The 14835-nt window shown below is 38.5% G+C and overlaps 1 protein-coding gene across 8 annotated transcripts in view; it reads right to left on the reverse strand.

Moving 5' to 3' along the window:
- The window catches only part of SORCS2 (sortilin related VPS10 domain containing receptor 2), a 546630-nt gene that overhangs the window by 68484 nt on the left and 463311 nt on the right, over nt 1-14835 (reverse strand). For all 8 annotated transcript variants that reach the window (XM_061468482.1, XM_061468463.1, XM_061468473.1 and 5 more), the window contains exon 9: nt 4794-4973. In XM_061468482.1, the coding sequence (XP_061324466.1) occupies nt 4794-4973 (180 nt within the window). The remainder of the gene's footprint in view (nt 1-4793; nt 4974-14835) is intronic.

The following is a 14835-nucleotide window of genomic DNA, read 5'->3' on the forward strand; positions in this document are numbered from 1 at the left end:
GGATTATCCCTGATTACTGCTCTTTTGTGGCTCTGGACTGTGTACATCAGGTAGGTTCTCCACTCGGAAAGTGAATGGTACCTTAAAAAAAAATAGGACAAAAGGATAAGAGGAAAGTGAGAAAGGGGGAAGAGGAGGAAAATTACTAACTGATTTTTATTTCTATATGGATTTCAAAAGGATACACAGTTCATTCAGTGTCAGAAGGCTGATCAAATTACATGTAGTTTACACGTTTAGCTTCCCTTCACTTGTTTAACCTCTGGGGAAAAAGAAAAAGGTTTACAGTGTCTCTCTTCCCTTGGGCAAACTTAGTTATTTTATTTCAAAACAATCCCATTAGAAAACTATTACAACTAGTTTTCTAATTGTTGCAAGTTGCAGTAATCGCACCTTAGTATGCTTAGCTCTAGCCATAAGAAGTTATTTTGTGTTAAAATTCCACCTAATGGCATGAGATGAGATCTTGGATTAAATCTAAAGGTTTCCTTAAGAGTGCTCTTGTTTCCCTTGCAATTATTTATGAGGCTTCTGGGATTTTTGAGAAATAACTTGACAATGCATATCAACACATACACCACTTCCAACACAGTACAGCTCTCTAACCTGCTAATGTGTTGACATGTAGTCAAACTGATGCATTCATTACAAATAAATGCACAAGACAGCCAGCTCTTTGCATGATCAGAAATACTTGCCTCTTGCTGATGTGATTCATTCCTGTACTTACTTTTTATTTTGTATTTTAAATACTTACCATTCCCTTTTCTTCCAACTACCTGTTATTAACTCCCTTTGACATTCATTTGCAAAAGTTTGCATTTAGGTTGAAGAGAAGGCATCCCTTCCAGCATACTACAGATACAATAACTATTGTTTATAAAGATACCTTTTTTCCTAAGCACCTGACCCAAATCTACAGAGAATAAAAATGTTCTGCTGGTTATGGTAACAGCCTTGAACTTGGAAATATAATGTTAGCTAACTAAGTTCTGTATAGACATTTTAATACCCCACACTCTCATGAGCACTTCCTTCCTTAAACCACATGCATGTGCGGTTGGCTTATTTATCCAGGGTTCAGGAAGCTCAGAATCACCTCCAAGTCAAACACACTATAAAAATCAACTGCTTTGCAGTGCAGGTGAGAAAAGGAAGAGGAGGGAAGAAATGAGGAACTTGCTTTCTTTATTTTCAAAGCATTTTCATCTTGCTAGGGCTTTATTACGTATTGTACCTTCCAGAGATGGCATAGCCATGAATATGACTGAAGAGCTTGGCAGTTCAAACATTTATGTGGGGGTGTAGACTTGGAGTTCAATTTCTGTGCATCTTCCTTCCAGTGAACACAACATTAAATATTTAAGCAATAATTAGATCAGGGACTACAACTGAGGTTTCCATCTTCATTCGTGGATGGCAAAAACAGTGCTGCATCATGAATACTTTTGTTTCCTCTCTTTTTTTTCCTCTCATTCTTGTTTAATGAATATTTCATATAATCATCAAATGGGAGTCAGGCTCAATTTTTTCTCCATTCCCACTCCCAGCTAACCAAGCACTAGGATAACCTTTCCTCTCTACAATATGGGACATAAATGTTTGAATCTATCAGACACAGAAAGCTTATGAAAAAATTTCTTCCAATATCTCATTTAATTTCTCTCACTGCTGCTCTATAAGATAAAAGCCAATCGGCACTTCAGCAGTTGTATTTTGAATGAAATGCTTGAAATAGTACAAAAGTTTCAGGCATCTATCCACAGAGCAAGTTCAGAATTTTTGGAGTGGTGCACTAGCCTAAAAATCTAACTACCATGAAATTATGGTGTGTAAAAAACGGCAGCTTTAAAATATTCCACCGCCTCTGTAGGATTTTCTGTTATTTGTCCTGTGACTGACATACATACATGCCTGACTCTTTCTGTAAATGCTGTATGCCATATCTACCTTCTGGATTCAGCTGTGATGTTGAGGCACCCAAATGCTTCTGTACTTTCTCCTCCTTGACTTAGTTCCCTAATCTAAAATTGGGAGATTTTAATCTTCCTACCAAGAAGGGAAAAAGAGTGACATTAATAATAAGTTGCTATGGAAATGAAGACATTTCAACCCTGTGGAGCATTCAGTTACTCAGATGAACAGTCCAGTAGCTGCCCAAGACAGATAAACATGAGGAAATTCAAAAGTGTTTTTCTTTGGATTTTCTTTGGATTTTTGGATTATTTCTCAGAGCACCTATTTTCCACAACAGTTCAGGTGTTATGTCTTCCCTAGTACTCTTAAAAAAGCACTTTGCACCTTACAAACCTATCTTCTAAACAGATTTTCTGCCATGACTATGTAATTTATGACACATTAATTGCCGTACTGTTACATTATTTAGCTTACAGCCAAACAACATTCTATGTTATTGGTAGCAAGAAGCACAGTTCAGATGTCCCAACAGCGTTTACCAGAAGCAGTTACTGAAAGACAAAAAACAGTGCTACACATTATAAGCTTGTGATTAAAATGTAAATGTATACGATTTGTTGTTTGGGAAATAAAGCATGAATAATGTGTACTGTGACTTGTGTAGCTCTTATCTATATGAGGAGTCACAGCAAGATCCAGTCTAGAAGAACTACATTAGTATGCCCATTTTGTAAATATGCCTATATCGAATTTGTGACTGGCTTACTGTGGCATCACTTGATAAAATTTCAAGGACATGCTCCTTTTGAACAGCCACTTAATACTTCTCCTTTCTTTTTCTTTCCTTGTTTGAACAAGTATATGTGAATTACTCCTCTTTCACACGCACAACATGAAAAGAAATACGATATAAAAAAGATAAAGCACGTAAAAGAAAATTAATGCAGACCGGTAGAAAACTCTAGAAGATTTTTGTGGCAGGTGTATACATAAATGACTGAGGTCAGCAGAAGATAACAAAGGCAAACAGCACAAATTTTAAGTAGAATTATGCACTGCTGGAATGAGAAATTGTCAGCTATTGAGGACTGTTGTTGTCTTTGTGCTGCACTAAAGATTCCTCTTCCCAAGAGGGGATACTTGCATTAAAATGCCCAGAGAGAAAACCTAGACTAGACCAAAAAACACCCCATCAAGAACTGCAATATGTTATATTTATTAGCTATTTTGTACTGTGCAAACAACCCATACATTACTTGTACATGAGTACTTGATCACATCCTAGTAAAGAAGATGAATGCTAATTGTTTATTGTATAAGCTATCTAAAGAAAGCTGTAGGCTTTCTTATTGTAAGCGAAAATAAGGGCTCTCCTATAATGCAAATCTGTTCCAAACCTAGCTTTAAAAATTTAATTGTATGGCTCCATGTGTACTGTCTTTCAATTATCATGTGCACATTTACTTTTTAATGCAACTGTACATATTAATCCAGCACACACAATAATCTAGGATATCTCCCTCTCTTGTGCATTATCAAATATGCCCTCAGTAAGACTATGACATTCTGAAATCACCAGTGAAACTGAATTAAGTGAAAATTTTTTGCAGACAAAAGGACAGCCAGAGGTGGCATCTCTGTACAAACTTACTTGAAATTATGTGGTACATGTGACATAGGGAGTAGAAATTGTACCTGACTACCTTTTAGCTTTGTATCATGCAGGAGTGACCAGGAGCAAAGAGATGCAAACTAATGCTCTCAATAAATCACCTTGTGGGAATGAGGCTACACACAATGTAAAGCTTCCCTCATTAGGAAGCCTCATTTATAAAATGGTAGAGTCCAGACAATAATCGGTGATAATGATAAACCTTTTTTGGTTTACTACAGCCATTTGGAAAGAAAAAGATCAACAAAGATAGAAGACATAAGGGGGAAAAAATTGCTATCATTATCCCTCACCAAGAAGAGTCTAATTACAGCCATTTAACAACTCTGTGAGCATATGATTTGTATCCAAAGAAATCTGGTGCCCTTATAAAGATTTTTATTTTTTTTTTTTAATTAAGTAACACCATGCAGATTAGAGTGTAACAGTGGACAAACTGGGTCAGACCTAAGATCCATTATTTTAATATTCTGATAATGGCCAGTCCTATGTGCTGCAAGAAAGAACAGAACAAGAAGAAATGTACACCTTATTACATTTAAATGTCATCATCAACAGATGGAATTGAGAACAGTTTGTGCTACTCTTCCAAAACACTATGCTCTTCAGTCTTTTACTTTGCCAAGTACGCTGATGTTAAAATCCAAAATAAATTTGTTTACAGGAGAGTTTGTCTCATACCAAATGCTGTTGGCACAAGATACCTACTGAAAGCAAGTGGATTTGCTGTTCAGTATCTAATTTTGTCAGTTCTCCACTTGATAGAGCTGACACATGGAGTGCAAGGCTCACAGGATCACCTTTTAAGACCCAACTGGCTAAAAGATGTGCTGCTCTAAGTCAGGAAGTGTATCACTAAGTCACCTAGAGGAAAAAAGCTCTATGCAGGCAGCTGTGTAACTTCATGCTTCAATAATAAATTCTGCTGCCAGCTTCACTTTTCAGTACCTTGAAAAAGACCCTCAGCTAATTGTGGTTTTGCACATCTGTGGAACATCTTACCAAGTATCGAGTTCCTAGAGCACACAGCACATTAGCACAGAAAGAGGGAAACATGTAAGTAGTAATGAACTACTGGTAAGTCCTTTTACATGAAAGATAACTGTGAAAATATATTAATGTAAAATTAATTATACTCATAACCAGAATAAAAATAATTTAAACTTCACATAGACTACATGCATTGGAAAAGATAAAGACCTACCTCCAGAATATCTATCAGGACATTCTCTTCTGGCTGCTTTGTGCTTCGGACATTCTCCAGAAGGATAGAGTAGTAAACACCTTGCGGGTCAGACTGGTACAGGTTGTATGTGTCTGTCTGGTACCACTCCTGAACAGCCACAAACACCTGGTTTTCATCTGTACTGATTATCTGTAAATCCTGTAGAAAAAATGAGACACAAAATTGTTAATTTTTGCATCATTTCTATTTTATAATCAATAAGCTGGCCAGGAGATTTTAATATGGTGGGACAAAATATGCATCTGAAAGTTCAGTAACAGTAATCTCTCAACTCAATACTAATCAACATGCTGTACCCCACCACTCTGAGGTGGTCAGTCACTGCCTTTTGGCTATAGGGTATAAAAGCGCAAAACACCATGGGGAAGATTAAAATTCTAGATAACTTTTAGTTTGCCGATGACACCAAGCTGTGTGGTTCGGCTGATACCCTGGAGGGAAGGAATGCCATCCAGAGGGACCTCGACACGCTTGTGAGGTGGGCTGATGCCAACCTCATGAAGTTTAACCATGACAAGTGCAAGGTCCTACACCTGGGTTGGAGCAATCCCAGGCACAGCTACAGGTTGGGCAGAGAAGAGATTCAGAGCAGCCCTGCAGAGAAGGCCTTGGGGGTGCTGGTCAATGAGAAAATGAACACTAGCCGGCTTCAGTGTGAGCTTGCAGCCCAAAATCAAAAGGAGCGTGACCAGCAGGTCGAAGGAGGTGATCCTGTCCCTCTACTCTGCTCTTCTGAGACCTCACCTGGAGTATTGTGCGCAGTTCTGGTGTCCTCAACATAAAAAGGACATGGAACTGTTGGAACAAGTCCAGAGAAGGGCCACAAGGATGATCAGGGGACTGGAGCACCTCCCATATGAAGAGAGGCTGAGAGAGTTGGGGCTGTTCAGCCTGGAGAATAGAAGGCTGCGTGGAGACCTCATAGCAGCCTTCCAGTATCTGAAGGGGGCCTATAGGGATGCTGGAGAGGGACTCTTCACTAGGGACTGTAGTGACAGGACAAGGGGTAATGGGTTAAAACTTAAACAGGGGAAGTTTAGGCTGGGTATAAGGAAGAAGTTCTTTACTCTGAGGGTGGTGAGGCACTGGAATGGGTTGCTCAAAGAAGTTGTAAACGCTCCATTCCTGGCAGTGTTCAAGGCCAGGTTGGACAGAGCCTTGGGTGACATGGTTTAGTGTGAGGTGTCACTGCCCATGGCAGCGGGGGTTGGAACTTGATGATCTTAAAGTCCTTTCCAACCCTAACTATTCTATGATTCTATTATTCTAAAATTATGAATGTGCACAAGCTGTGATCTGCTTTTCTACTTTGACTTTTATGAGGAATGATTTCCTGAAATAAAGGTAAAAAAAAAAAAAAAAAAAGAAGAAAAACAGTAAATGGCTTTCCAAGATCTGGATGAGAGTCAATGAAAGACTGAAACAATATAAACAATTATTTCAGAAGCATTTTGTCCAGGGTGAAGCATAACACAGAACAGAGAATCAGATAGAATTTAAGCAGTTACACATACGAAGCAGGACGTATCCTGCACACAGCTCATGTATATTATTGTATATAAGGCTAATTTATCTATGTAGATAGATCCACTTAAATATTCAACAGTAATAACATAAGAATCAACATTCTGCATTCATTTCTTAAGAGTTCCAGGCACGGATATTGCAGCAGCTTGCTTTCACTTTTCTTCACTCCAAACTTCTTTCTCAGACAAAAAAAAGGAAGCACAGCTGGGGAAAACAATTTATCACTAATATTAAACAGAAGAAATAAAGCAGGAAGTAAGAACACTGAACTAAGCTTAGCAAACAGAAGAAGATTAGTTTGCAATATGATATGGCAGCTTAAAGGCAGTTGTTGGGACTACACATGAAATGGCATCTAGTCACAGGGACTTACACTTGTAAACTCTTTATGATTTTGGTGCTTAACCATGACACTATATCCAGTTCTGTCACCTTATTACAGGAGAAAATAACTAAGGCAAAGGAATGAATATTAAATAAAGCTACCAAAATGTCAAGAGAAAATGAGTTTGGAAAAAAACAGCGTTCTTTTTTTTACAAAAAGAAAAAAAGAAAAAAAAAGAAAGTAACTTTTTAGATTTCTAAGACAGAAATAAAATAATTTCTATGAGAATCCAGTTAAGACTGAAGAAAATGAGAGCAACAGTGTATATGTGAATACTTGGCAAAGCAGGGTAGTCACACTTCAGGCAATGTGCACAATGTGACTGAGGTCATTAGATTTAAAAAAGACATCAATAGAAATAAAATAATATGATGAAAAAATATAATATAAACAAAAGCTGGCTATTAAGTAATCATTTAGTTAAATATAAAGTATTTATACATGTGACATCTCAAAGAACCTTAGTGTCATTGTCTCCTATCAATGACAGCTCAGCGCTGTTTTCAAAGACTTTCATGTTGAACTATGTACTAAAGTAGATATTTGTTTAGCATCCCATGAATAGCTGCTCTTTCCTTTTACTCAAAAATTACTCATAAGCAGAAGGTCTAACAGAAATGTCTACAAAACACAGAAACCAATCCCAACCGGTTTTTTGAAAAGCCTCTTGAGTGTATGGAATGCTTCGTCGCCTGCTTTAAACCAGGGCTACATGACGCTGGGTAGCCCCACATTACACTGCACCTAATGCTGAATTCATCTCTTCTTTTGCAGTATGAGAAAACTTCCCCTTATCGAATAAGTAAGGATGGAAATGAAGCAGAAAGTCAGAAGAAGAAATAAAGAAACGGTTATCTTTTACTGTGAAAATCTCTATAAAACCCCTACTCTAATGTGATGCCAAGAGCTTTCAGCAAAATTACCAGCTACGCTTTTATAAGAAAACATTTATACAGTACCATAAACAAACGCAAAACTCTAGTGAATGGCACTTTCCTTGCCCCAAGCACCAGTGGGGGCAGAGGTGACAGCTGTCAGGAGGGAACAGTTTTGGTTCTCTTATCTCAGGGTGAGGTAGGAGCTGCCGAGCCAGTGGAAACAATGCACAAAGAGCTGAAATGTGTGGTGCAGAAGGACAGGAAGATTAATTCTGGAGGGTTCAGGTGAAGGAAAGAGGGGTTGGACAGTTTAGTTTTCTCTTGGCAGTGACTGTTACCAGGAAAGACTGCAGACTGCCGGATGCCAATTTTTTCCTGAGGCAAGAACAGAACAGATCCTGGTTTTAGCAACTGAAATTGTCCTTCATGGTCTTGAACTTTCTTCCTTCTATTCAGAATTTACATTTTCAGATTTCCATTTCAGCCTTACCGCTATTTTCCTTTCACAATAATTTCTTTTCCCTCGAGAAGCAAACCAACCCTACAATAATCCTGCACAACACCCGCTGCATAGTCATGATATAACCCTCTTGGAAAATTAATTGACAAAGTAAAGAAAACTGCAAGTTTCATTCCTGATTCTTAAATTTAACTTTCAAAACCCTGGATGACACAGACTGCTGAAAATCTAGCTAAAGCAAAGTCCTGTCACTCTTGTACTATTCTTATCCTGGAACAATGAATTTAAAAAGAGGAAGAAGACATTGATTGACAAATACAGAGGCCATGTCTTCAGCGTGCCAAGTCCAATCCTTCAGCCCAGCTACCTACTGTTCAACAGATGACAAGCACATGAAGATGGGATGTCAGCAAATATTGCCACACAGAATTTACTGTCGCTAAAGAGTTAAATAGTAAGGACACCCGAGAAAGAAAAATATATCTTCACAGAAGGAATGCAAGGTTTTATTGCTTTATCTATTTCATGGCCACAGATACTACCTTAAGCTGTAATTTCAGCAAATCTTGTAAGGAAAACATTTATTCTTTGGTGATTTCATGCTTGGACTACTGTAATTGCCTTCTTGCTAGAACTCCTGCTTTCTCCCTCCACAGTTTGCAGGCTACTCAAAGTCATGCTGATCATCTAATTTTTCTGTAATTATGGTATTCACACATGATTTATTCAAATTCATTTATAAAGGTCTTCTTTACTGATGTGAGAGATCTTCACGATTTGGAACATTCCTTACTGTCAATACTCAGATTTTTATTAATCTCCAGACTGCTTTTTTGTGCATACTTTCAGTATTTCAGCTCTTGTGCTTTCATTTCCAAGCTCAAATCAGAGTCCACGAACTCTCAGATGCCCCAAGAATGAATCATTTTTCAGATTTGCTGTAGCAAGCGTGTTGTTTCCCCTGTCACATGCCCATTCATCCATGGACATCCCTTCTCTCATCTCCAGTAGTTTACCTTTGCTCTGTCCTGCCTGCCATGTCTTCTCTGTTCCATGTCTTGCTGCCCAAGCACCCATTCCCTTGCCATTCTCACTTCTCTCTTCTCCCTGCCCCACTAGCTCACCAATGGCAATTTGTATCAGAAATAGACTGATTCCCAAATACCAGTATTCTCTATTTATTTTATCTCATCTTCTCAGGCTGCAAGCTTTTGTACAGTTCTGAAATGCTACTAGTGGTATTGTCCAAAACACTTCCTTTTGAGTAAATGTATCAGAAGCACAATAGATGCAAGCACTCAAGGCTGTGTAGTCTCAGCCTTGACCTCCAAATGCATCACATTTATACCCCTGTAAACTCTTAAGTACATTCAAGGTAACCGGATGGCACATATCCCAGAGATAACATTCCTAATCTTCCTTGTCCGGCTGAGTAAAACAGTGCAAGGAGAGAAATCAATTACGAGTTACACTGTGAAAAAAAGAACAGTTCCTTGAACCTACCTTGGATCGATTTGTACAACTTGGGATCCATACAGCTGCTACAGCTCAAGTTCACTGCCTACTGCCATGACACTGCCTGGGAAAAGAATATTTCTCCTGCATCAAATATCACTGCTACCTGTATTTCTATTTTCTTCCTCTTTATTCTTTGTTCAACAGCCATTCCAAAGGACTTTCAGAAGAACGGATAACTAGTCCTGCTACAGCTGCAAACTTCTTTTCTACCTGGCACAGAGGACCAACTTGATGCCTCAAAAGTGGCAAATGGCAGAGATGGTGAAGGGGCTACCCAAGCAGAGACACAATTCTTGGGAGACTAAGAGCCTTGCTAAATGAGCCCTCATAGCTTCAGTCCTTCATAATCCTCACATGGCCAAAGCCTCAAGAGAACTTTGCTAACAAAAGGGCTGCAGGAATCTCTCCTGCCATTTCTGCTGCTAACAAATGGACCCATTTAAGGAATCCTTGAAAAAGCCAGAGGGAGTTTGACAGAGGAGGGGATATATGCTTCAAAAGGTTGATGGCAATTTATGGATAAAGAATAAAACTGCTCAAAATAGCTTACTCTTGAAAGTGTTACATCTATTATTGAATGATACACACTACTTTGGAAAAAAGCCTCTGGTTCAAACAGTGACATATTTCAGATTTTAGGTAAAGAAGAGATGGGCTTGTTTCGAGCCCCTCAGGAGGGCACAAAGTGATAATCAAATGAAAAGCATACATGGAGTTAAGAAAAGGCATGTATAGGAGATTCCTATTACCAAGACTATATGAAAGACTAACTTCTCTCTAAGGCAATAGGATTTTTTTAATCTTTTATTTCTGTTTATTTTCCCCATGTATTCTCTTTTATCTTTGTTACCCCCCAAAAATTTATGTTATTGACTATTTCACAAGATTGAGAAGACATACAGAGATAAAAATAGATGAAGGAAGCTTTTTCCGCACCATAGGTTTACAGAACTAAACTTGCTGAATTGCAGTACGATATTACAGGCAATAGAGCTCTCACATTAAGATTTTGTAGCTGGCATGAACAAATGCAGAATCAATGAATGTCCTGTATCAGTTTGTAAAAGGAGGTAATCATCAATGGAGTTTATTTACAAGAGGTGGGAAGGAGACTCAGAATAATTAAATTATTCCAAATTCCAACAGCAAAACTACTATGATTTGTAAAAGATTCCTTGGTTTGGTCAGCAATTTGGTTAACAAATTTTTCGCTTAAACCCTCAGAATGAACTAGTTCCCAGTTTTCCTGCAGATCACATTAGAGCATGACTCAACATCCTGAATAAGGACCAGAACCCAATGTACTCGTTCTTCTCCACACCACACTTCCCTAGGAGAGGGCAATCAGAGCTGCAGGAACTTTTGTGAAATACAAGTGTGATGACTCCCTGGACAGAGCTGCAGCCTGTGCTACTGAGCTGACCTGCTCTTCAAGCACGGGCAGCAGAGCCCTTGCTCCAGACTGAGAACAGCCCAAGGGGGAATGATGGAACTCCCTGGAACACTTCTGCATGCCTAGCCAGCCATTTCAACCCAAAAATGCAATCCTGCTGTTCTTGGCTTGATTTTCATTTCATATTGCCTTCCTACAAGTTATTAATTTATAATCTAATTTTAGCAGCACAGAACAAGCGGTCTTGGTGAAATGGAATGTAGTATAAAAAACAATTCCTTTTTTTTAAAACAACTGCTCTGAATTTTCTCTTCTGTTTTGAGGAGCATCCAGGCAGCCTTCAATATGTTTTTACAAACCTTTGCTACCAGTCTGCAGCAGCAGCCAGCACTTGACTGCAGTCAAATTCAGGAGACAGCTGTGTGATTCGATGTAGTGTTAGTATTGAACAAGCTACTAAAACAAAAATAAATATAGCTCTTAAGAGCTCTTTTGGCTCTCAGCAGCACAGAAAAAAGCTAAAATATAACTAAATTTACCTGAACTCTGTTCATTAGATGGTCATCAATGACTCTGCCCTCTGTACCTATATGGAGCTACAATGTGTTACAAGAAGTGATGTAAGTGGCACTGTGGAGCTGGAGCCTAGAAACTTAGCACATGTAAAGCATAGCTGAAAGCTGCTTTCAGTAGCCTTTGATTCACAAGTAAAGAGGCCTCAAGATATGTCCGATGACGAACATCCCTTTTTAGGTTCCTCACTGGGGGCACATTTGGAAAAATACAATGTAAATGCAAATACAAACAATATAAAACTTTTTTTTTTTGGCAGATTTTCAACCTCTTCATATCAAAAGGAAAATGAGACATCAATAATGTTTTCTAATTGCTCAGTCTGAAAATGTTTATTCTATCTCCATATGTACAATCACAATGAAACACATCTGTGCAGCAAAAGAATAGTATCTGAAAAGCCCAGCACTGTTCCTTCAGGCTAGAAGCTGGTGTGCCAGCACAGCTTCTCTAATGTCAGACACATCCCTGACCAGCCTGTAGTATCTTCTGACTTAGCTACAGTCTTTGGTCCGTGTACACAATCATTGCTCAAAAACTCTGGTCAGTGACATGCAGCACTTTACAGAGACCACTTGGAAAGAGATTTCTTGAAGCCTCATTCAATTCTTTTGAATAAAATGAAATAAAGCCTATAGCAGATCCACTGGTTAGGCTGTGTCTAATACTTCAAAAACTATTTGCTTTAATCAGTCTTAAGAAAAAGGAAACCTCTTTGTGAATTCTTTTATTGTTTATCTCCTGCCACCATAAAAGTAGCAACTCTACAGTCATGAGTTCTAGTTGTACTCCTTATGTGCTGATTTTGTGCAAAGTAATTTCATCAGTAAAATTTCATCAGTAATTTGCTCACATGAATCTTTTTCCTTCTGTTCAAACTGGATTGGAAGGTACATTTCTACTGTGCTCAGATGATCCTCACTGAAGTATGATGTGATAAAAAGTGTCGTCTTATTTACTTCAATGTCTAAAATTTCAGCTGTAATGTGAAGGTAAGAAAAGTATCTTTTCAGAAGAGATTAAAATCTCTTACATTTACCAGTGCTCTAATGGATGTCTGGCTTCCAGGCCCTCTTAGTGAAAATTTCAGCTCTGTTGTGTGCAGATACCAAAGAACTTCTCTTGGAGGCATCATCAAAATGCTAAAGAGATACAGTTTATTTTGTTCCACTCATTGGGTACTGCCTGAACTAGGAAGAACACAAAACCATCCCTTTCCAAATGACACAGTCATCCTGTTTCCAGCTAGCTATTGACTCTATCCAAAATGAAACTATTAACTTCTAATTTATTTATTCAGTCAAGCCTGGAGTTAATCTGCTTAGGGAAAAAAAAAAAAAAAACAACAATGAAACCCAAAAAACATATTCTTGAAGACAAAGAATTCCGCATGCAGCACCATTTCAAACAATCCAGGCTACATATGACACAAACACTGGGAAGTTATGCCTGATTCTTTTTGAGTATGTCAGAAATGCACTCAGGAAGATCATATGCCAAGCAAACTAAACACCCTTTCCAGATTAATGGCTTTTAAGGCTAAAAGTGATTACTAGATCCTTTAGTTCACTCTCTGCTATTTTTCCAAGCATAGAAATTACCAACAATTATTTCTGCATATATATGCATATATAACATGCATATATTTTATAAGATGCATAAGGAGCAAATAAGTTCTATATGGTTAGAAGAAAACTCTCAGAAAGGCACTCAGTTATGATTTGAAAACTTTAAAACCCAGAATATCTGTCACTTTCCTTGGCACTGTTTCAAATACATAATCACCAACATCATTAAGAAGTTGAGCTCAGTTTCTAATTTGGATTCAGCTCCCAACTATATTGGGTCCTTCTCTACTAAAGCACTTCTAACAACTCAGAATTTTGTCCCCTTGAGGAGGCTTCTTCACTGCAATAAAGATGCTTCTTAATCTGCCTTTCTGAAAAACAAATCACTTTTTTTCAGGGCTATTTTTCACTGAGATCACTACACTCAGCTTATTTATAGTGCAGTCCCACAAACACAACAGAGGTCCTCATGGACTTCAGAAATAAATGACTGTGGAGGACTTCTTAAACTGATTTTGCTTCCAAGGAGAGTTCCTTGGGACACAGGTCTAGGTTACCCACTGTGTGCTGTTGTTTCCAGCCCTCGCATAATATTTGCTGCTCTTCTTCACAACTGACACAAGTTCACTTATTACAAATGTGGATGCCTATAAGGACAACAGTTTTATAGTTCTTGCGTTCTGGCAGCCTCCACCGATTCATTCTGATCTGTCAGACAACTAGATCTGAACCCAAATAACATGCCCTTTATTAATACAGTGTGCTGTGATACTGATATTTAAATCAGAGGCATGTGTCATTAAGGAGGTATAATACACATCCAACTTGTTAAAAATAATATACTTTCCCGCATGCTTGAAGTAATCACTCCCGCATGGAATGTGAACTATCATCTATAACATCCATAATCATAACACTTTGTACAACTCCAGAAAGGCTGAGTTAGCATATTCATCTTCTATGTGACAGCAGAATCAGAAAGGACAGTGCTGCCCTGGTCAAATGCAGCAGATTACTGGGTGTGAGAGGGCAATTGCAATGGAAAGGTGCAGATTCCTCCTCCACAGGCCATCCAGAAACCTGGTCTATCTTACAAAATTTCTGCCCTGCTGTTTCCCAACACGCAATATTTTCCCACACAAAGCACAGCCAACACCTGCACTAATGTGCTGGCACTCCTTCAGGAAATTTGCCATGGGCAGCTTGGGGAATGTTACCTGATTAAAGTTACTGCCAGTTAACACACACTTTACATCACTAATTTGTGCATTGAGAAAAAAAAAAGGGATCAAAATCACTTACGGAAACATCTTTCCTCCCCTTCTCTAAGCTCAGCTTAATCAAATGCCTCTTCTCCCCCACTGCTACTCTTGACTCCCTGTTTTCACCTTGTCTTAATTTGTTTCCTTCCAGCTCCTTCAGTAAGGCAATGTGCTGTGCAGGGGTCATCTGCAGAAGGGCTTCTTTCTGCTGCTCCTTGCTCATTCTTTACTTTCTCCCTTGCCCCTTTCTTATTTTCTTCGACTCCAGCATGGGTCATACATGGGCTGTGGTCTCTTGGAATGTCCATGTTTGGCACGTTTTAAAATTTAAAAATGAATATTCTCCTGCTGTCTTCCCAAATACAAATTCTTCCCGAGAAAGCATAAAGGCTACTGTGAAGGACTTTAAAACACTAAAATAATTATGTGGAAGAGT

Source organism: Pezoporus flaviventris, unplaced genomic scaffold, assembly GCF_033815535.1.
Source record: "Pezoporus flaviventris isolate CSIRO_AGI_PZ_B2104156 unplaced genomic scaffold, CSIRO_AGI_Pfla_v1 ptg000002l, whole genome shotgun sequence".
Taxonomy (NCBI): domain Eukaryota; kingdom Metazoa; phylum Chordata; class Aves; order Psittaciformes; family Psittacidae; genus Pezoporus; species Pezoporus flaviventris.